Source organism: Ranitomeya imitator, chromosome 6 (assembly GCF_032444005.1).
Source record: "Ranitomeya imitator isolate aRanImi1 chromosome 6, aRanImi1.pri, whole genome shotgun sequence".
Lineage (NCBI taxonomy): Eukaryota > Metazoa > Chordata > Amphibia > Anura > Dendrobatidae > Ranitomeya > Ranitomeya imitator.
The window spans coordinates 12,789,622-12,812,831 of record NC_091287.1 but is presented as its reverse complement, the minus strand read 5'-3'; the positions used below and the strand labels follow the sequence as shown (position 1 = coordinate 12,812,831).

The 23,210-nt window shown below is 45.8% G+C and overlaps 1 protein-coding gene across 1 annotated transcript in view; it reads left to right on the top strand.

Annotated features, from left to right (window-relative positions):
- The window catches only part of LOC138641623 (tumor necrosis factor receptor superfamily member 16-like), a 43,613-nt gene extending 20,403 nt beyond the window's left edge, over nt 1-23,210 (top strand). Inside the window, exons 4-7 of the mRNA XM_069729151.1 lie at nt 835-903; nt 12,105-12,282; nt 13,156-13,301; nt 22,013-23,210. Coding sequence (XP_069585252.1) covers nt 835-903; nt 12,105-12,282; nt 13,156-13,301; nt 22,013-22,314 — 695 coding nt within the window. The 3' untranslated portion in view covers nt 22,315-23,210. The remainder of the gene's footprint in view (nt 1-834; nt 904-12,104; nt 12,283-13,155; nt 13,302-22,012) is intronic.

Here is a 23,210-nt window from a genome sequence, read left to right as displayed (position 1 = left end):
GAGGTAACTCAGGATCAGTAATGTAATGTATGTACACAGTGACTGCAGCAGCAGAATAGTGAGTGCAGCTCTGGGGTATAATACAGGAGGTAACTCAGGATCAGTAATGTAATGTATGTACACAGTGACTGCAGCAGCAGAATAGTGAGTGCAGCTCTGGGGTATAATACAGGATGTAACTCAGGATCAGTAATGTAATGTATGTACACAGTGACTGCACCAGCAGAATTGTGAGTGCAGTTCTGGGGTATAATACACGATGTAACTCAGGATCAGTAATGTAATGTATGTACACAGTGACTGCACCAGCAGAATAGTGAGTGCTGCTCTGGAGTATAATACAGGATGTAACTCAGGATCAGTAATGTAATGTATGTACACAGTGACTGCACCAGCAGAATAGTGAGTGCTGCTCTGGAGTATAATACAGGATGTAACTCAGGATCAGTAATGTAATGTATGTACACAGTGACTGCAGCAGCAGAATAGTGAGTGCAGCTCTGGGGTATAATACACGATGTAACTCAGGATCAGTAATGTAATGTATGTACACAGTGACTGCACCAGCAGAATAGTGAGTGCAGCTCTGGGGTATAATACAGGAGGTAACTCAGGATCAGTAATGTAATGTATGTACACAGTGACTGCACCAGCAGAATAGTGAGTGCTGCTCTGGAGTATAATACAGGATGTAACTCAGGATCAGTAATGTAATGTATGTACACAGTGACTGCACCAGCAGAATAGTGAGTGCAGCTCTGGAGTATAATACTGGTATACGGTGTATCTTGGAGCAGAGCTTTAATTATATCTGATATTTTTGTTTTGCACCAGATAAAGATGTGCCAATATTAAAGCGTAAAGATGATAACGGCACAACGTACACATCACTGGAGGATGGCAGTAAGTATGTTATACCGCTCCTATTAAAACAGCAGATTTTTCTACATATGTTTTTGGTAAAGACTTCACATTACAGGTGGGCAAAACTGGCATTTATCATGTATTTTCTGTCACGCCCTCATACTCTACTTTGCTGCACAGACCTCATAACCAACATTTCCTATCACTTAGTCTTTGGAATGTGGAAAGAAGCAAAAACAGGGAGAACAGACACTTTGTAGATTTTCTAATTGGTTGTATTTGAATCCCAGCGCTGCAAACCAGTGCTAACCACTGAGCCACCATACTGTTAACCACTGGGCCACCGTGCTGCCCATGTACTGGAGTGGTAGATCCCCTGCTCTAGTACCACTAAAAATTGAGATCAATGTAGTACCACTCCTCCTGTATATATACACTGCACAGTACCACTCCTCCTGTATATATACACTGCACAGTACCACTCCTCCTGTATATATACACTGCACAGTACTACTCCTCCTGTCCTGTATATATACACTGCACAGTACTACTCCTCCTGTCCTGTATATATACACTGCACAGTACCACTCCTCCTGTCCTGTATATATACACTGCACAGTACCACTCCTCCTGTATATATACACTGCACAGTACCACTCCTCCTGTATATATACACTGCACTGTACCACTCCTCCTGTATATATACACTGCACAGCACCACTCCTCCTGTATATATACACTGCACAGTACCACTCCTGTCCTGTATATATACACTGCACAGTACCACTCCTCCTGTATATATACACACTGCACAGTACCACTCCTCCTGTATATATACACTGCACAGTACCACTCCTCCTGTATATATACACACTGCACAGTACCACTCCTCCTGTCCTGTATATATACACTGCACAGTACCACTCCTCCTGTCCTGTATATATACACTGCACAGTACCACTCCTCCTGTCCTGTATATACACTGCACAGTACCACTCCTCCTGTATATATACACTGCACAGTACCACTCCTCCTGTATATATACACTGCACAGTACCACTCCTCCTGTATATATACACACTGCACAGTACCACTCCTCCTGTATATATACACTGCACAGTACCACTCCTCCTGTCCTGTATATATACACTGCACAGTACCACTCCTCCTGTATATATACACACTGCACAGTACTACTCCTCCTGTCCTGTATATATACACTGCACAGTACCACTCCTCCTGTCCTGTATATATACACTGCACAGTACCACTCCTCCTGTCCTGTATATATACACTGCACAGTACCGCTCCTCCTGTATATATACACTGCACAGTACTACTCCTCCTGTCCTGTATATATACACTGCACAGTACCACTCCTCCTGTATATATACACTGCACAGTACCACTCCTCCTGTATATATACACTGCACAGTACCACTCCTCCTGTCCTGTATATATACACTGCACAGTACCACTCCTCCTGTATATATACACACTGCACAGTACTACTCCTCCTGTCCTGTATATATACACTGCACAGTACCACTCCTCCTGTATATATACACACTGCACAGTACTACTCCTCCTGTCCTGTATATATACACTGCACAGTACCACTCCTCCTGTATATATACACACTGCACAGTACTACTCCTCCTGTCCTGTATATATACACTGCACAGTACCACTCCTCCTGTCCTGTATATATACACTGCACAGTACCACTCCTCCTGTCCTGTATATATACACTGCACAGTACCGCTCCTCCTGTATATATACACTGCACAGTACTACTCCTCCTGTCCTGTATATATACACTGCACAGTACCACTCCTCCTGTATATATACACTGCACAGTACCACTCCTCCTGTATATATACACTGCACAGTACCACTCCTCCTGTCCTGTATATATACACTGCACAGTACCACTCCTCCTGTATATATACACTGCACAGTACCACTCCTCCTGTATATATACACTGCACAGTACCACTCCTCCTGTCCTGTATATATACACTGCACAGTACCACTCCTCCTGTCCTGTATATATACACTGCACAGTACCACTCCTCCTGTATATATACACTGCACAGTACCACTCCTCCTGTCCTGTATATATACACCGCACAGTACCACTCCTCCTGTCCTGTATATATACACTGCACAGTACCACTCCTCCTCTCCTGTATATATACACTGCACAGTACCACTCCTCCTGTATATATACACTGCACAGTACCACTCCTCCTGTATATATACACTGCACAGTACCACTCCTCCTGTCCTGTATATATACACTGCACAGTACCACTCCTCCTGTCCTGTACATATACACTGCACAGTACCACTCCTCCTGTCCTGTATATATACACTGCACAGTACCACTCCTCCTGTCCTGTATATATACACTGCACAGTACCACTCCTCCTGTCCTGTATATATACACTGCACAGTACCACTCCTCCTGTATATATACACTGCACAGTACCACTCCTCCTGTCCTGTATATATACACTGCACAATACCACTCCTCTTGTCCTGTATATACACTGCACAGTACCACTCCTCCTGTCCTGTATATATACACTGCACAGTACCACTCCTCCTGTCCTGTATATATACACTGCACAGTACCACTCCTCCTGTATATATACACTGCACAGTACCACTCCTCCTGTATATATACACACTGCACAGTACCACTCCTCCTGTCCTGTATATATACACTGCACAGTACCACTCCTCCTGTATATATACACTGCACAGTACCACTCCTCCTGTATATATACACACTGCACAGTACCACTCCTCCTGTATATATACACTGCACAGTACCACTCCTCCTGTATATATACACTGCACAGTACTACTCCTCCTGTCCTGTATATATATACACTGCACAGTACCACTCCTCCTGTATATATACACTGCACAGTACCACTCCTCCTGTCCTGTATATATACACTGCACAGTACCACTTCTCCTGTCCTGTATATATACACTGCACAGTACCACTCCTCCTGTATATATACACTGCACAGTACCACTCCTCCTGTATATATACACACTGCACAGTACCACTCCTCCTGTCCTGTATATATACACTGCACAGTACCACTCCTCCTGTCCTGTATATATACACTGCACAGTACCACTCCTCCTGTATATATACACTGCACAGTACCACTCCTCCTGTATATATACACTGCACAGTACCACTCCTCCTGTATATATACACTGCACAGTACCACTCCTCCTGTATATATACACACTGCACAGTACCACTCCTCCTGTCCTGTATATATACACTGCACAGTACCACTCCTCCTGTCCTGTATATATACACTGCACAGTACCACTCCTCCTGTCCTGTATATATACTCTGCACAGTACCGCTCCTCCTGTCCTGTATATATACACTGCACAGTACCGCTCCTCCTGTCCTGTATATATACACTGCACAGTACCACTCCTCCTGTCCTGTATATATACACTGCACAGTACCACTCCTCCTGTCCTGTATATATACACTGCACAGTACCACTCCTCCTGTCCTGTATATATACACTGCACAGTACCGCTCCTCCTGTCCTGTATATATACACTGCACAGTACCGCTCCTCCTGTCCTGTATATATACACTGCACAGTACCACTCCTCCTGTCCTGTATATATACACTGCACAGTACCACTCCTCCTGTCCTGTATATATACACTGCACAGTACCACTCCTCCTGTCCTGTATATATACACTGCACAGTACCGCTCCTCCTGTCCTGTATATATACACTGCACAGTACCACTCCTCCTGTATATATACACTGCACAGTACCACTCCTCCTCTCCTGTATATATACACTGCACAGTACCACTCCTCCTGTATATATACACTGCACAGTACCACTCCTACTGTATATATACACTGCACAGTACCACTCCTCCTGTCCTGTATATATACACTGCACAGTACCACTCCTCCTGTCCTGTATATATACACTGCACAGTACCACTCCTCCTCTCCTGTATATATACACTGCACAGTACCACTCCTCCTTTATATATACACTGCACAGTACCACTCCTCCTGTCCTGTATATATACACTGCACAGTACCACTCCTCCTGTCCTGTATATATACACTGCACAGTACCACTCCTCCTGTCCTGTATATATACACTGCACAGTACCACTCCTCCTGTCCTGTATATACACTGCACAGTACCACTCCTCCTGTCCTGTATATATACACTGCACAGTACCACTCCTCCTGTATATATATACACTGCACAGTACCACTCCTCCTGTCCTGTATATATACACTGCACAGTACCACTCCTCCTCTCCTGTATATATACACTGCACAGTACCACTCCTCCTGTATATATACACTGCACAGTACCACTCCTCCTGTATATATACACTGCACAGTACCACTCCTCCTGTCCTGTATATATACACTGCACAGTACCACTCCTCCTGTCCTGTACATATACACTGCACAGTACCACTCCTCCTCTCCTGTATATATACACTGCACAGTACCACTCCTCCTGTGTATATATACACTGCACAGTACCACTCCTCCTTTATATATACACTGCACAGTACCACTCCTCCTGTCCTGTATATATACACTGCACAGTACCACTCCTCCTGTCCTGTATATATACACTGCACAGTACCACTCCTCCTGTCCTGTATATATACACTGCACAGTACCACTCCTCCTGTGTATATATACACTGCACAGTACCACTCCTCCTTTATATATACACTGCACAGTACCACTCCTCCTGTCCTGTATATATACACTGCACAGTACCACTCCTCCTGTATATATACACTGCACAGTACCACTCCTCCTGTCCTGTGTATATACACTGCACAGTACCACTCCTCCTGTCCTGTATATATACACTGCACAGTACCACTCCTCCTGTCCTGTATATATACACTGCACAGTACCACTCCTCCTGTGTATATATACACTGCACAGTACCACTCCTCCTTTATATATACACTGCACAGTACCGCTCCTCCTGTATATATACACTGCACAGTACCACTCCTCCTGTCCTGTATATATACACTGCACAGTACCACTCCTCCTGTATATATACACTGCACAGTACCACTCCTCCTGTCCTGTGTATATACACTGCACAGTACCACTCCTCCTGTCCTGTATATATACACTGCACAGTACCACTCCTCCTGTCCTGTATATATACACTGCACAGTACCACTCCTCCTGTGTATATATACACTGCACAGTACCACTCCTCCTTTATATATACACTGCACAGTACCACTCCTCCTGTATATATACACTGCACAGTACCACTCCTCCTGTATATATACACTGCACAGTACCACTCCTCCTGTCCTGTATATATACACTGCACAGTACCACTCCTCCTGTCCTGTATATATACACTGCACAGTACCACTCCTCCTGTGTATATATACACTGCACAGTACCACTCCTCCTTTATATATACACTGCACAGTACCACTCCTCCTGTATATATACACTGCACAGTACCGCTCCTCCTGTATATATACACTGCACAGTACCACTCCTCCTGTCCTGTGTATATACACTGCACAGTACCACTCCTCCTGTCCTGTATATATACACTGCACAGTACCACTCCTCCTGTCCTGTATATATACACTGCACAGTACCACTCCTCCTGTCCTGTATATATACACTGCACAGTACCACTCCCCCTGTATATATACACTGCACAGTACCACTCCTCCTGTCCTGTATATATACACCGCACAGTACCACTCCTCCTGTCCTGTATATACACTGCACAGTACCACTCCTCCTGTCCTGTATATATACACTGCACAGTACCACTCCTCCTGTCCTGTATATATACACTGCACAGTACCACTCCTCCTGTCCTGTATATATACACTGCACAGTACCACTCCTCCTGTCCTGTATATATACACTGCACAGTACCACTCCCCCTGTATATATACACTGCACAGTACCACTCCTCCTGTCCTGTATATATACACCGCACAGTACCACTCCTCCTGTCCTGTATATACACTGCACAGTACCACTCCTCCTGTCCTGTATATATACACTGCACAGTACCACTCCTCCTGTCCTGTATATATACACTGCACAGTACCACTCCTCCTGTATATATACACTGCACAGTACCACTCCTCCTGTCCTGTATATATACACCGCACAGTACCACTCCTCCTGTCCTGTATATATACACTGCACAGTATCACTCCTCCTGTATATATATACACTGCACAGTACCACTCCTCCTGTATATATATACACTGCACAGTACCACTCCTCCTGTCCTGTATATATACACTGCACAGTACCACTCCTCCTGTATATATACACTGCACAGTACCACTCCTCCTGTATATATATACACTGCACAGTACCTCTCCTCCTGTGTATATATATACACTGCACAGTACCACTCCTCCTGTCCTGTATATATACACTGCACAGTACCACTCCTCCTGTATATATACACTGCACAGTACCACTCCTCCTGTATATATATACACTGCACAGTACCACTCCTCCTGTATATATACACTGCACAGTACCTCTCCTCCTGTATATATATACACTGCACAGTACCACTCCTCCTGTCCTGTATATATACACTGCACAGTACCACTCCTCCTGTATATATACACTGCACAGTACCACTCCTCCTGTATATATACACTGCACAGTACCACTCCTCCTGTATATATATATACACTGCACAGTACCACTCCTCCTGTATATATATACACTGCACAGTACCTCTCCTCCTGTGTATATATATACACTGCACAGTACCACTCCTCCTGTATATATACACTGCACAGTACCACTCCTCCTGTATATATATACACTGCACAGTACCACTCCTCCTGTATATATACACTGCACAGTACCTCTCCTCCTGTATATATATACACTGCACAGTACCACTCCTCCTGTCCTGTATATATACACTGCACAGTACCACTCCTCCTGTATATATACACTGCACAGTACCACTCCTCCTGTCCTGTATATATACACTGCACAGTACCGCTCCTCCTGTATATATACACTGCACAGTACCACTCCTCCTGTATATATATACACTGCACAGTACCACTCATCCTGTATATATACACTGCACAGTACCACTCCTCCTGTATATATATATACACTGCACAGTACCACTCCTCCTGTATATATATACACTGCACAGTACCTCTCCTCCTGTGTATATATATACACTGCACAGTACCACTCCTCCTGTATATATACACTGCACAGTACCACTCCTCCTGTATATATATACACTGCACAGTACCACTCCTCCTGTATATATACACTGCACAGTACCTCTCCTCCTGTATATATATACACTGCACAGTACCACTCCTCCTGTCCTGTATATATACACTGCACAGTACCACTCCTCCTGTATATATACACTGCACAGTACCACTCCTCCTGTCCTGTATATATACACTGCACAGTACCGCTCCTCCTGTATATATACACTGCACAGTACCACTCCTCCTGTATATATATACACTGCACAGTACCACTCATCCTGTCCTGTATATATACACTGCACAGTACCACTCCTCCTGTATATATACACTGCACAGTACCACTCCTCCTGTATATATATACACTGCACAGTACCACTTCTCCTATCCTGTATATATACACTGCACAGTATCACTCCTCCTGTCCTGTATATATACACTGCACAGTACCACTCCTCCTGTCCTGTATATATACACTGCACAGTACCACTTCTCCTATCCTGTATATATACACTGCACAGTACCACTCCTCCTGTCCTGTATATATACACTGCACAGTACCACTCCTCCTGTCCTGTATATATACACTGCACAGTACCACTCCTCCTGTCCTGTATATATACACTGCACAGTACCGCTCCTCCTGTATATATACACTGCACAGTACCACTCCTCCTGTATATATATACACTGCACAGTACCACTTCTCATATCCTGTATATATACACTGCACAGTACCACTCCTCCTGTCCTGTATATATACACTGCACAGTACCACTCCTCCTGTCCTGTATATATACACTGAACAGTACCACTCCTCCTGTCCTGTATATATACACTGCACAGTACCACTCCTCCTGTCCTGTATATATACACTGAACAGTACCACTCCTCCTGTCCTGTATATATACACTGCACAGTACCACTCCTCCTGTCCTGTATATATACACTGCACAGTACCACTCCTCCTGTCCTGTATATATACACTGCACAGTACCACTCCTCCTGTCCTGTATATATACACTGCACAGTACCACTCCTCCTGTCCTGTATATATACACTGCACAGTACCACTCCTCCTGTATATATATACACTGCACAGTACCACTCCTCCTGTCCTGTATATATACACTGCACAGTACCACTCCTCCTATCCTGTATATATACACTGCACAGTACCACTCCTCCTGTCCTGTATATATACACTGCACAGTACCACTCCTCCTGTCCTGTATATATACACTGCACAGTGCCACTCCTCCTGTCCTGTATATATACACTGCACAGTGCCACTCCTCCTGTCCTGTATATATACACTGCACAGTACCTCTCCTCCTGTCCTGTATATATACACTGCACAGTACCACTCCTCCTGTCCTGTATATATACACTGCACAGTACCACTCCTCCTGTATATATACACTGCACAGTACCACTCCTCCTGTCCTGTATATATACACTGCACAGTACTACTCCTCCTGTATATATACACTGCACAGTACCGCTCCTCCTGTCCTGTATATATACACTGCACAGTACCACTCCTCCTGTACTGTATATATATACACTGCACAGTACCACTCCTCCTGTATATATACACTGCACAGTACCACTCCTCCTGTCCTGTATATATACACTGCACAGTACCACTCCTCCTGTATATATACACTGCACAGTACCACTCCTCCTGTATATATACACTGCACAGTACCACTCCTCCTGTCCTGTATATATACACCGCACAGTACCACTCCTCCTGTACTGTATATATATACACTGCACAGTACCACTCCTCCTGTCCTGTATATATACACTGCACAGTACCACTCCTCCTGTCCTGTATATATACACTGCACAGTACCACTCCTCCTGTATATATACACTGCACAGTACCACTCCTCCTGTCCTGTATATATACACTGCACAGTACCACTCCTCCTGTATATATACACTGCACAGTATCACTCCTCCTGTCCTGTATATATACACTGCACAGTACCACTCCTCCTGTATATATACACTGCACAGTACCGCTCCTCCTGTCCTGTATATACAGTGGGGCAAAAAAGTATTTAGTCAGTCAGCAATAGTGCAAGTTCCACCACTTAAAAAGATGAGAGGCGTCTGTAATTTACATCATAGGTAGACCTCAACTATGGGAGACAAACTGAGAAAAAAAAATCCAGAAAATCACATTGTCTGTTTTTTTATCATTTTATTTGCATATTATGGTGGAAAATAAGTATTTGGTCAGAAACAAACAATCCAGATTTCTGGCTCTCACAGACCTGTAACTTCTTCTTTAAGAGTCTCCTCTTTCCTCCACTCATTACCTGTAGTAATGGCACCTGTTTAAACTTGTTATCAGTATAAAAAGACACCTGTGCACACCCTCAAACAGTCTGACTCCAAACTCCCCTATGGTGAAGACCAAAGAGCTGTCAAAGGACACCAGAAACAAAATTGTAGCCCTGCACCAGGCTGGGAAGACTGAATCTGCAATAGCCAACCAGCTTGGAGTGAAGAAATCAACAGTGGGAGCAATAATTAGAAAATGGAAGACATACAAGACCACTGATAATCTCCCTCGATCTGAGGCTCCACGCAAAATCCCACCCCGTGGGGTCAGAATGATCACAAGAACGGTGAGCAAAAATCCCAGAACCACGCGGGGGGACCTAGTGAATGAACTGCAGAGAGCTGGGACCAATGTAACAAGGTCTACCATAAGTAACACACTACGCCACCATGGACTCAGATCCTGCAGTGCCAGACGTGTCCCACTGCTTAAGCCAGTACATGTCCGGGCCCGTCTGAAGTTTGCTAGAGAGCATGTGGATGATCCAGAGGAGTTTTGGGAGAATGTCCTATGGTCTGATGAAACCAAACTGGAACTGTTTGGTAGAAACACAACTTGTCGTGTTTGGAGGAAAAAGAATACTGAGTTGCATCCATCAAACACCATACCTACTGTAAAGCATGGTGGTGGAAACATCATGCTTTGGGGCTGTTTCTCTGCAAAGGGGCCAGGACGACTGATCCGGGTACATCAAAGAATGAATGGGGCCATGTATCGTGAGATTTTGAGTGCAAACCTCCTTCCATCAGCAAGGGCATTGAAGATGAAACGTGGCTGGGTCTTTCAACATGACAATGATCCAAAGCACACCGCCAGGGCAACGAAGGAGTGGCTTCGTAAGAAGCATTTCAAGGTCCTGGAGTGGCCTAGCCAGTCTCCAGATCTCAACCCTATAGAAAACCTTTGGAGGGAGTTGAAAGTCCGTGTTGCCAAGCGAAAAGCCAAAAACATCACTGCTCTAGAGGAGATCTGCATGGAGGAATGGGCCAACATACCAACAACAGTGTGTGGCAACCTTGTGAAGACTTACAGAAAATGTTTGACCTCTGTCATTGCCAACAAAGGATATATTACAAAGTATTGAGATGAAATTTTGTTTCTGACCAAATACTTATTTTCCACCATAATATGCAAATAAAATGATAAAAAAACAGACAATGTGATTTTCTGGATTTTTTTTTCTCAGTTTGTCTCCCATAGTTGAGGTCTACCTATGATGTAAATTACAGACGCCTCTCATCTTTTTAAGTGGTGGAACTTGCACTATTGCTGACTGACTAAATACTTTTTTGCCCCACTGTATATACACTGCACAGTACCACTCCTCCTGTATATATACACTGCACAGTACCACTCCTCCTGTCCTGTATATATACACTGCACAGTACCACTCCTCCTGTATATATACACTGCACAGTACCACTCCTCCTGTCCTGTATATATACACTGCACAGTACCACTCCTCCTGTATATATATACACTGCACAGTACCACTCCTCCTGTATATATATACACTGCACAGTACCACTTCTGCACTTTCTTTATTTCTCCTCTGCAGATAAAGATCTCTTTGTTTTGGGCCGCGCGGATGGTTCTGGTCACAGCGATAACACCACAGGGTCCGGTACTCCTCACTTTATCCCCCCAGAGGACAATAGTAAGAACATCATTCCCGTCTACTGCTCCATCTTGGCTGCTGTGGTCGTTGGCCTCATCGGATATGTGGCTTTTAAGTGGTGAGTCCGTCTGATGTTGTCATGGTGGTGGTCTTTATGCCGTTCCGTCAGTGGATGCCGTTGCTCTTGGGGTCTCTCGGGGGCATACTTTTGTGTTGGGTTTCTAGGTTGCTTGACCTGGAGAACCTCCGTCCTGCAGGGACGTTCATGGGAAATGTTTAGCTTTAACACCAGAGCTTGTTGAGAGTCTTTCCTCAAAGTTCTTCCTGAAACTTTCCCCTGAGGTGTCCTCCAGCTTTCCTGTGGGAGATCCTTGAAGGTTTTCCCAGGGCCGGGCTTCTCCTCTCGGTCGGGAGGACATTCCAAACCTAGGATGAGGCTTTTGTCCGCTTCGCGGCTGTTCCGACCGATTCCCAGTGTATGAATAGGATTCGTGTCCCGCTCGGTGGATTAGATCCGTGTCTTTCACAAATCTCATCTCTCGCTGTTCTGTAACTTTCTCTTTAATAAAAGTAAAATCTTCTCTGAACGGCAGTCGCCGGGATCCGTGATGCCAAGATCCGGCTAGAGGTTGTAAACTTGGCCAAAATTCATCTGAAACTAAAATGATGATTTCTGAGCTCGGTGCCGCGAATCATTGGAGTTGTGTGGGTTCTTTTCTTCGGGTGGGGGTCATGGAGATATTTTTTGGATCGGAATCATTGGACAATGTTTTGTCTCTCCTTAGACCAATCTCCCACCAGATGACTTCTGTCCCGAGAACATTGGTGGAGTGGTGGAGCCACGTTGTATCTTTTAGCCCTAGAGATACTTTATTAGTAGTGACCTCCTGTGATCATACGCTCCGCTGTGAATGATCGGCGGTCCTAGAGTCGTACATGTCCCACTGATCCCTCGTGCAGCCAAATAACCCCCTTGTCTTTTGTTTTTTAGCTGGGTCACTTGCAAGCAGAAGAAGCTCCTGGCCAAGCAAAGAGCAGGAGAACTGGCAGCGTCTGGAGAGGGCGAGAAGCTTCATAGCGATAGCGGCGTCTTCCTGGACACGCACAGCCTTCAGGAACCGAACCAGCTGAACAAAGGTATAGTGGAGCTTTCCTGGCAAGGGTGGCCAACGCTATGTCTGCGCCTGAGGGGATGAAGAAGCTTGGAGCAATGAATCCAATGTCACCTATAGTATGATGGCTCTGAGGATGGGAAGACCCATCTCCTTGTGAGGCCCAAAGGCTCTCAACCATATTTAATTCCGAGTATACGAAGCTCGTTACAGAGGATGCCAGCAGCTTCCATGCCATAAAGAGCGTCTCTCGTAAGAAAATATCAACATAATGATCCCAAGTCTCCTCCTCCCAAACTCCAAATATGCAAATTAATGGATCAAGGGGAACAGGAATTAATAGGAAGGAAGTTGATAGTGACGTCACCTCTTTCCAGTAATGAAGAATGATAGGGCACCTCCATGTCATGTGCATCCGATGAGTGACAGCGCAGACACTCTGGGGTTTGGAATCGACCCATTTTAAAAAGTCGTGTTATAAGGCGCACCCCAAATTTGGGGTGAAAATTGCAGAAAAAAAGATTTTTTATAAGATGGGGGTCTGTCTTATTGTCCGAATTTACAGTATCTTACCTGAGGGCTGGCGGTGGCAGAGTAGGGTCACAGGAGGCATGGTGTCGGCAGAGGTGAGGAGGTGCTGGGATGAGGAGGTGCTGGGATGAGGAGGCGCATTGAGAGGTATGGCGTGAGAGGGGTCCCTTTCCCCGGTATGGTGATGCAGCAGTCCGGTAAGCAGCAGAGCCGGTTGAATCCTGCGGTGGCAGAGGTGCGGCGGCAGAGGAGGTGCAGTAAGCGGGGTCCCTTTCTCCGGTGAGGTGATGGAGCAGCCCGGTAAGCAGCAGAGCCGGGTGAATCCTGTTGTTATCGGTGGGGGAGGCCATCTTCCTGAGGCCGCGTGTGTGCAGATGAAGCGCTCTGCTTCCCGGGGCTTCAGGAAAATGGCCGCGGGAGGCCGCGCGTGCGCAGATGGAGATCGCGGCGGCCATTTTCCTGAAGCCCCGGGAAGCAGAGCGCTCCTCAGGAAAATGGCCGCCACCACCGATAACAACAGGATTCACCCGGCTCTGCTGCTTACCGGGCTGCTGCATCACCATACCGGGGAAAGGGACCCGGCGTACTGCGCCTCCTCTGCCACCGCACCTCTGCCGCCACGGTAAGCCTGCATTGCGACTATTAGACGCACCCCCCATTTTCCCCCCTTTTTTGGGGGGGAAAAAGTGCGTCTTGTAGTCCGAAAAATACGATATGTATAGCTGGGTCCTCTATTATTAACTGATGGGGAAACTTTCATTGGAGATTCAGGAATATCTTCCCATTCCTCCTCTTGTATATCGGAAAGAAGTCCGCCATTTCCCCTTAATAGATCTCATGGTGGATACAGCTCCCGATGATGGCATATAGGTATATAGAGAGGAGATGAGGCCTTGGGGACCCTGCGAGGTAGGAATTCCTATCCAGGGTAGAGCGGATAAAGCTCGGCCTGAATGTCTCCTATGCGATTGATCGGCTGACCTTCGTTGTAGATATCGTTATACCATGTTTAGTTTGCAATTGCTCAAAAGACACAAAGATCCCCCCGCCATACAGATCACCTATGGAGGAGCCACCATGCCCGATCCAAAAGTCAGTGGTCGGGTGATTCAACGGAGCTGGAAAATAGCCATTATTCCACAGGGGCATCTCCGCTATAATATCTATGAATCCAATAGTTTTTTTCATTTGCCTCCAGACTGATCGTGCCAGACAAAGTAAGGGCAGTAAATGGGGGACACTAATTGTCTCCAATTCCAGAAAGTTCAGTGGACAATCACTTGAAGCGGGTGGCTTTCAGAGTTAGGGAGACAATTATTGGGCATCCATTTATTGAGAGCTTTAGCCTGACCAGCCAAGTAATAAGGATAAAAATCCGGCAACGCCGCTCCACCCCCCGCTTTGGCCTCTGCAGCATAGATAACTTGGGTTTGGGCCTAGACCTCCCCCACATGAAAGTTGTGATTTGACAGTTCAAATTTGCAAAAAAGGATTTAGGGATTAGCACAGCACTGTGCTGAAGACAATAACGGAGCTTGGGCGCAGTATCATTTTAATTAGATTGATACGACCGGCTACAGATAACGGGAGTTTATTCCACGCTGCAAATTCAGATTTGACCAATTCTCACAATGGGAATATATTAAGTTGTAAGTCAGGCAGGGCCGCGCTTAGTAACCCGATGTTTACCCTGGTTACCATCGTAAAAGTAAAAAAAACAAACACTACATACTTACCTTCCGCTGTCTGTCCCCGGCGCTCTGCTTCTCTGCACTGGCTGTGAGCGCCGGCCGGAAAGCAGAGCACAGCAGTGACGTCACCGCTCTGCTTTCCGGCCGCTGTGCTCACAGTCAGTGCAGGAAAGCAGAGCGCCGGGGACAGACAGCGGAAGGTAAGTATGTAGTGTTTGTTTTTTTTACTTTTACAATGGTAACCAGGGTAAACATCGGGTTACTAAGCGCAGCCCTGCGCTTAGTAACCCGATGTTTACCCTGGTTACCGGCATCGTTGGTCGCTGGAGAGCGGTCTGTGTGACAGCTCTCCAGCGACCAAACAGCGACGCTGCAGCGATTGACATCGTTGTCGGTATCGCTGCAGCGTCGCTTAGTGTGACGGTACCTTAAGGGGTGATCTTATTTTAATGTATAAATACAGTTAGGGCCAGAAATCTTTGGACAGTGACACAATTTTCGCGAGTTGGGCTCTGCATGCCACCACATGATTTGAAATGAAACCTCTACAACAGAATTCAAGTGCAGATTGTAACGTTTAATTTGAAGGGTTGAACAAAAATATCTGATAGAAAATGTAGGAAGTGTACACATTTCTTTACAAACACTCCACATTTTAGGAGGTCAAAAGTAATTGGACAAATAAACATAACCCAAACAAAATATTTTTATTTTCAATATTTTGTTGCAAATCCTTTGGAGGCAATCACTGCCTTAAGTCTGGAACCCATGGACATCACCAAACGCTGGGTTTCCTCCTTCTTAATGCTTTGCCAGGTCTTTACAGCCGCAGCCTTCAGGTCTTGCTTGTTTGTGGGTCTTTCCGTCTTAAGTCTGGATTTGAGCAAGTGAAATGCATGCTCAATTGGGTTTAGATCTGGAGATTGACTTGGCCATTGCAGAATGTGCCACTTTTTGGCACTCATGAACTCCTGGGTAGCTTTGGCTGTATGCTTGGGGTCATTGTCCATCTGTACTATGAAGCGCCGTCCAATCAACTTTGCAGCATTTGGCTGAATCTGGGCTGAAAGTATATCCCGGTCCACTTCAGAATTCATCCGGCTACTCTTGTCTGCTCTTATGTCATCAATAAACACAAGTGACCCAGTGCCATTGAAAGCCATGCATGCCCATGCCATCACGTTGCCTCCACCATGTTTTACAGAGGATGTGGTGTGCCTTGGATCATGTGCCGTTCCCTTTCTTCTCCAAACTTTTTTCTTCCCATCATTCTGGTACAGGTTGATCTTTGTCTCATCTGTCCATAGAATACTTTTCCAGAACTGAGCTGGCTTCTTGAGGTGTTTTTCTGTCTATTTTTGGTATTGATGAATGGTTTGCATCTAGATGTGAACCCTTTGTATTTACTGTCATGGAGTCTTCTCTTTACTGTTGACTTAGAGACAGATACACCTACTTCACTGAGAGTGTTCTGGACTTCAGTTGATGTTGTGAACGGGTTCTTCTTCACCAAATTAAGTATGCGGCGATCATCCACCACTGTTGTCATCCGTGGACGCCCAGGCCTTTTTGAGTTCCCAAGCTCACCAGTCAATTCCTTTTTTCTCAGAATGTACCCAACTGTTGATTTTGCTACTCCAAGCATGTCTGCTATCTCTCTGATGGATTTTTTCTTTTTTTTCAGCCTCAGGATGTTCTGCTTCACCTCAATTGAGAGTTCCTTTGACCGCATGTTGTCTGCTCACAGCAACAGCTTCCAAATGCAAAACCACACACCTGGAATCCACCCCTGACCTTTTAACTACTTCATTGATTACAGGTTAACGAGGGAGACGCCTTCAGAGTTAATTGCAGCCCTTAGAGTCCATTGTCCAATTAGTTTTGGTCCCTTGAAAAAGAGGACGCTATGCATTACAGAGCTATGATTCCTAAACCCTTTCTCCGATTTGGATGTGGAAACTATCATATTGCAGCTGGGAGTGTGCACTTTCAGCCCATATTATATATATAATTGTATTTCTGAACATGTTTTTGTAAACAGCTAAAATAACAAAACTTGTGTCACTGTCCAAATATTTCTGGCCCTAACTGTATATGAGGGGACAGTACAAAGACCTTTCTGATGATCTTTTTAATCATAGACCTGAGACAGGGACAAGGGGGCATCCTCTACGTCTGGAGGAAAAAAGGTTTAAGCATAATAACAGACGCGGATTCTTTACTGTAAGAGCAGTGAGACTATGGAACTCTCTGCCGTATGATGTTGTAATGAGTGATTCATTACTTAAATTTAAGAGGGGACTGGATACCTTTCTGGAAAAGTATAATGTTACAGGGTATATACACTAGATTCCTTGATAGGACGTTGATCCAGGGAACTAGTCTGATTGCCGTATGTGGAGTCGGGAAGGAATTTTTTTCCTCAATGTGGAGCTTACTCTTTGCCACATGGTTTTTTTTTGCCTTCCTCTGGATCAACATGTTAGGGCATGTTAGGTTAGGCTATGGGTTGAACTAGATGGACTTATAGTCTTCCTTCAACCTTAATAACTATGTATATAACTATGTATATAGCGACTTGTAATAATCGTGAAAACAGTGAAGTATCTCCTCAGTTGAGGACACCAGTGATCCATCTGGTGTTCGAATCTGTAATATAGTATTGGATACGGTATGGCGTACCAAGAAGGCCAAACCTTTGCTAGCTTGGTTTCCTAATTCAAAATAGGATTGACGAGTGAAAAATAGTTTACGTTTAGATTTAGTGTCTGTGTGCTGATATGTATGATCTGTATAACCTCTGGGAAGTAGCCCCTCAAGTCTATCACCATTAGTTGGATCAGATATATATGTGGTCTCCGAGTCTTTCAGTCGTTGCTCCATCTCCTCATCTTCCCTTGAGGTCACCCTTTTTATATAAGAGATTGTAGAGGATAAACATCCCCTTAGAGTCGCCTTAAGGGCAAACTATGCCATTATATGATTGTCCGTTGGATGACTGGGCTGTGGTCAGACATTCCCCTATTGCCATGTTCAATGCTATCTACCCACATTGCTAATCCCTTGGATCCAAATATATAGTCTACACGAGAGAGAGAGAACGTCTGGTGGATGAGTGACAGGTATATCCTTCTATCTCAGGGTGGCGTGTTCTCCACAGATCCAGCCATCCACTTCCCTCCATAAATATAGCCAATTGGGCTGGAGCCTGAGAGGGGGCTCTCCAACTATCTCATCACCCAACGTCAGTCTGTCGAGGCGGTTATCCATGATTAGATTAAAATTCCCCATACAAATGACACTTGCGTCTGGGAAGTTTAGGGCAAAACCCATTGCCATCCGAAGAACTGATATATGAGCTGGAGGAGGGTTGTAAACGCACAGTATGACGTATTCACGAGAGTTAATTAATGCATATACAAAAACAAAATGACCGTCATAGTCCCTCCGGGCCTCCCTAGCTTCCTATCTAACATCTCTACGATTAGCAGTGAAACCCCTCTCGAGTAGCTAGTGTGAAACGCGTGGATGGACCATTGTACCCATGGTTTCTGTACACATCGGGCCGTGTCTATAATCAAATGCGTCTCTACCAACACCACGACATGAGGATGATAGTGTTTGATCTGTGAAAATACCTTGATTTTTTTTTTTTCCGGGGAGATTTGATACCCCGCACATTCGAGGTCATGCATACTATTTCAGATCCCATACTTACATGACAAAACATGGTATACATTGGTGTCCGGGCAGAGTCTAGGGACAAGAGAACTGTGGGTGGCGATTTCTAACTAAATAACAAATAGAACAAACATAAAAGAAAAAACAGAGCAAAAACCAAACAATATAGGAGTGAAGTCTGGTGCTCCTATTACTAAGTGAAAACGGGGATTCCCTCCCTAGATTCAGCATCCGGTATTATTGTTGGGTTGGACGCCCACACAGAGAGCTCCATTATACAATTATCCGAAAACGGAGAAAAAAAGAATTCTGGTAGTATCATAAATACACTAGGATTTCTTTGCATTGGACGCCCTGTGGGTCCGAAGCCACTCAGTCGCAGTGAAAAATATAGACGAACCCTCAAGGAAAATCGGTAGTCTAGCTGGATAAATCATGGAGTACATAACGTTTTGGTCTCTGAGTTGATTCCTTATTTCCATGAACCGCGCCAGCTGTTTCTGAAGCTCCATAGAAAAATCCGGAAAGATCGAGATTGTGGCGTTATGAAATTTGATAGGGCTTTTCTGCCGTGCCAGTCGTAGAAGAGCGTCTCTATCCTTGCAGTTGAGAAGATGCGCCAAAAAAGGTCTCGGCGGGGGCTCCAAGAGGGAGAGGTCTTGTGGGAACCCTGTAGGCCCTCTCCACAGAGAATGCTGAGGAGAATTCATCTCCCAGAGAGGTCGTAAGCCAGCCCTCTAAAAATTGCTCAGGTTGCTGGCCCTCTGAGCGTTCCGGCAGACCAATAATTCGGATATTGTTCCGACGCAGTCTGTTCTCCAAATCATCTGCGTTTTGTTTCCAGGCGTTTATAGAGCCAGCCACCTTCGTTATCTTAGCCTCCATAGGGGTAATGGTGTCTTCTATTTGTGACACTCTTGTTTCCACCTCTGTGACACGTCCTCTCATGGCCGGCATATCCTGCCTTAGACGGCCCACCTCAGTGTGCACATCTTCTATTTTTTTCAGTAAGAGATGATCTGGTTAAAGAGATGGCTTGCATTAATTGTTCAGATGCCTTTTTTAGGGTCAGTTCTTCTTGTTCACCCTCCTCATTACTATCAGAAGTTTGGCTTTTGCACTGAGCCTGCGAGGGATTATTTCGAAGGGTTCGCGCACCATCCGAGGGGTCATCTCTGGCATAGCTTTTCAATTTGTCAGCAGCTCCTGATCCCTTGGAGTGCTGCATAGCTGACAGAAGTGAGAGGCAGCAAAATAACTGAAGTTATATTATGGAATAGCGCCAAGTTCCGGTCACAGAGATGGCAGGGCTGGTGTAAAGTATTTATATTATATTATGAGGCAGCACTAAATGGGTGAGGTGCTCAAAATAATAAATGCAGCAGTTCCCAGTCTGCACTAGGGCTCCATGCACCAGGGGGGCCCACAGCATCGGCAGAGGCAACAGCAAGGAGGGTGGCCAAACCCTCCAAAGTAATAGCACCCGTAGGGTAAGTGTCTGCCTGATAGGGGAGCGCGGGGCCCAATTTTCCAGAGCACTCACTGCCCGTCCCCTTAAGAGTTCAGAATGCGTGCTCACCTCCTAGACAGCGCTAAAAGTATGGTGAACAGCGTCGCATCTCCTTCTGTCAGAGCGCGCGCTTGTGTAGTGAACGCCGCCTCACACCGGCACCATCGTCCGAGTCCCTCCAGCTCCCAGCGCGTCAGAGCCCCGCCGTACTCATCCGCAGGTATCGGGGACTTCCCAAGGCTCAGGGGGAAGTCCCGGCACCGGCAGAAGCTGGCGACGCTCTGTAGCTTGTTAGAGTAAGAGCTTGTGTAGTGACCGCCGCCTCACACCGGCACCATCGTCCGAGTCCCTCCAGCTCCCAGCACACCAGAGCCCCGCTGTACTCATCCGCAGGTATCGGGGACTTCCCAAGGCTCAGGGGGAAGTCCCGGCACCGGCAGAAGCTGGCGACGCTCTGCAGCTTGTTAGAGTAAGAGCTTGTGTAGTGACCGCCGCCTCACACCGGCACCATCGTCCGAGTCCCTCCAGCTCCCAGCGCACCAGAGCCCCGCTGCACTCATCCGCAGGTATCAGGGACTTCCCAAGGCTCAGGGGGAAGTCCCGGCACCGGCAGAAGCTGGCGACGCTCTGCAGCTTGTTAGAGTAAGCTCTTGTGTAGTGACCGCCGCCTCACACCGGCACCATCGTCCGAGTCCCTCCAGCTCCCAGCACACCAGAGCCCCACCGCACTCATCCACAGGTATCAGGGACTTCCCAAGGCTCAGGGGGAAGTCCCGGCACCGGCAGAAGCTGGCGACGCTCTGCAGCTTGTTAGAGCGCGCGCTTGTAAAATGGCCACTGTCTCACATGGATCCCGCCGACCGTGCAGACTCACTCGGCTCCCAGGTCCTCACAGCGCTCCTTTGCAGCAGCCGCACACCTTCCAGGGTCCAAAGGGCCTCAGACCCAACAGGTAGCCCACACTTAGAAGGGGTCTTAATGGCAGGATGTAGTCAGGAAATTAGGAGCTCTCCCAGGGTGCGTCCTCTCTTCAGCTACATAGCCACGCACCCATCTCTCATGTTATTTAAAGCATGTAAACTTCTTGCGTTTCATTGGTTAGACGCAACCTCAATCTATAGGAGATCTATAACGAGGGGTAAATAATGTAATCTGGATGGAAAGAAGAGTCCTAAACGTCTGATATAGCATACTGCAGGGAAGAGCAGATATGGCCATGTGCATCTCTAGTTGTGTGGGCCAGTGGATCTTGTGGTCATATTTTTCTTCTGAAAAGTTCTACACATTAGTCTGCATCTAAAATTAATTCTTTTGTCTCAACAGCCAAATTGGAGCCAAAACTCTACATCAACCTCCTGCCACACAAGCAGGAAGAAGTGGAGCGTCTCCTGACCGACACCAGTCGTGGGAAAGACTGGCAACGTCTGGCCAGCTTGCTGGGTTATGAAGAAGACACAATAGATACTTTCGCTAGAGGAGAAGATCCAGTTCATACTCTTCTTACTAACTGGTCATCCAAAGAGAGCTCCACGCTGGAAGTTCTGTGTGCAGCCTTGGTCAACATGGAGCGGGCCGATGTGGTGGACACCCTGAACAGCACAGCCGATGCCAGCTCCGTGGTGTAACACCTCATGCTGGCTCATATATGACTGGAGATTGGGTGAACATTTTCAAAACTTATTGAACACAATGAAACCCAAGTGGTGGAAATATCAACATCTGAAGGTCCGAATAATGGTGGATTTTTTACAAAAAGAGACTGGTGCTGCCAAACCTTAAAATGCGGGAAGCCTGGTCCACCTGTAGTCCCCTCCGATCATGAATTACCACCTCCTTCACCTTTTTCTTCGTCTGCCTCCATCCACTTACCCGCGGGGTGGTATGACCATTTCATGGGCTGGATCCTTGCCTCAGGACTTCTTAAGGGTCAGTCCCACTAAGACTTTTTGGAGGGCAATGGTCCTGGACACCACACGGCTTCATCTATTGGGAGTCATTGTGCTTCCTTTGGTTCATGTATTGTCCCTGTACTGATGCTGGGGCCTCTGGCGTCATGCGGTGGTCCACGCCTCGTCCTCTGCAGTCCTGACGTCAGGTTGGGCTGTCCTCATATGTTCTGTATTAATATTAGCCTCATTCGGGGTCTTGTGGTTTCTTTTGTTACGTTTTTGTTTTTGCTACAGAAATATTTGACTTTTGTGCATTTTTCTTCTGTTTTTCATATCTGGAAACTACAGCCATAACTCGGTTTGGATGTTGATGATTTTGCTTCTTTCCACTGCAGAACATGGATGAGAAGGAAATGTCTTGACTTTTGTCGATTTTTTTTTTTTTTTTTTTTTTTTTTTTTTTTATATATTTTATGAAAAAGTTGCTCGGACTTTTTGTAAATGAAACTTTTTGTATCAGCTTTTTTTTTTTTTTTTTTTTTTCCGTCCTTAGATTTTGGGCACCTCTGAGAGGTCGCCCCCTGTGAAGTTTCACATGGTATTACCCCAATATTAAATGTTATTTTTATTTC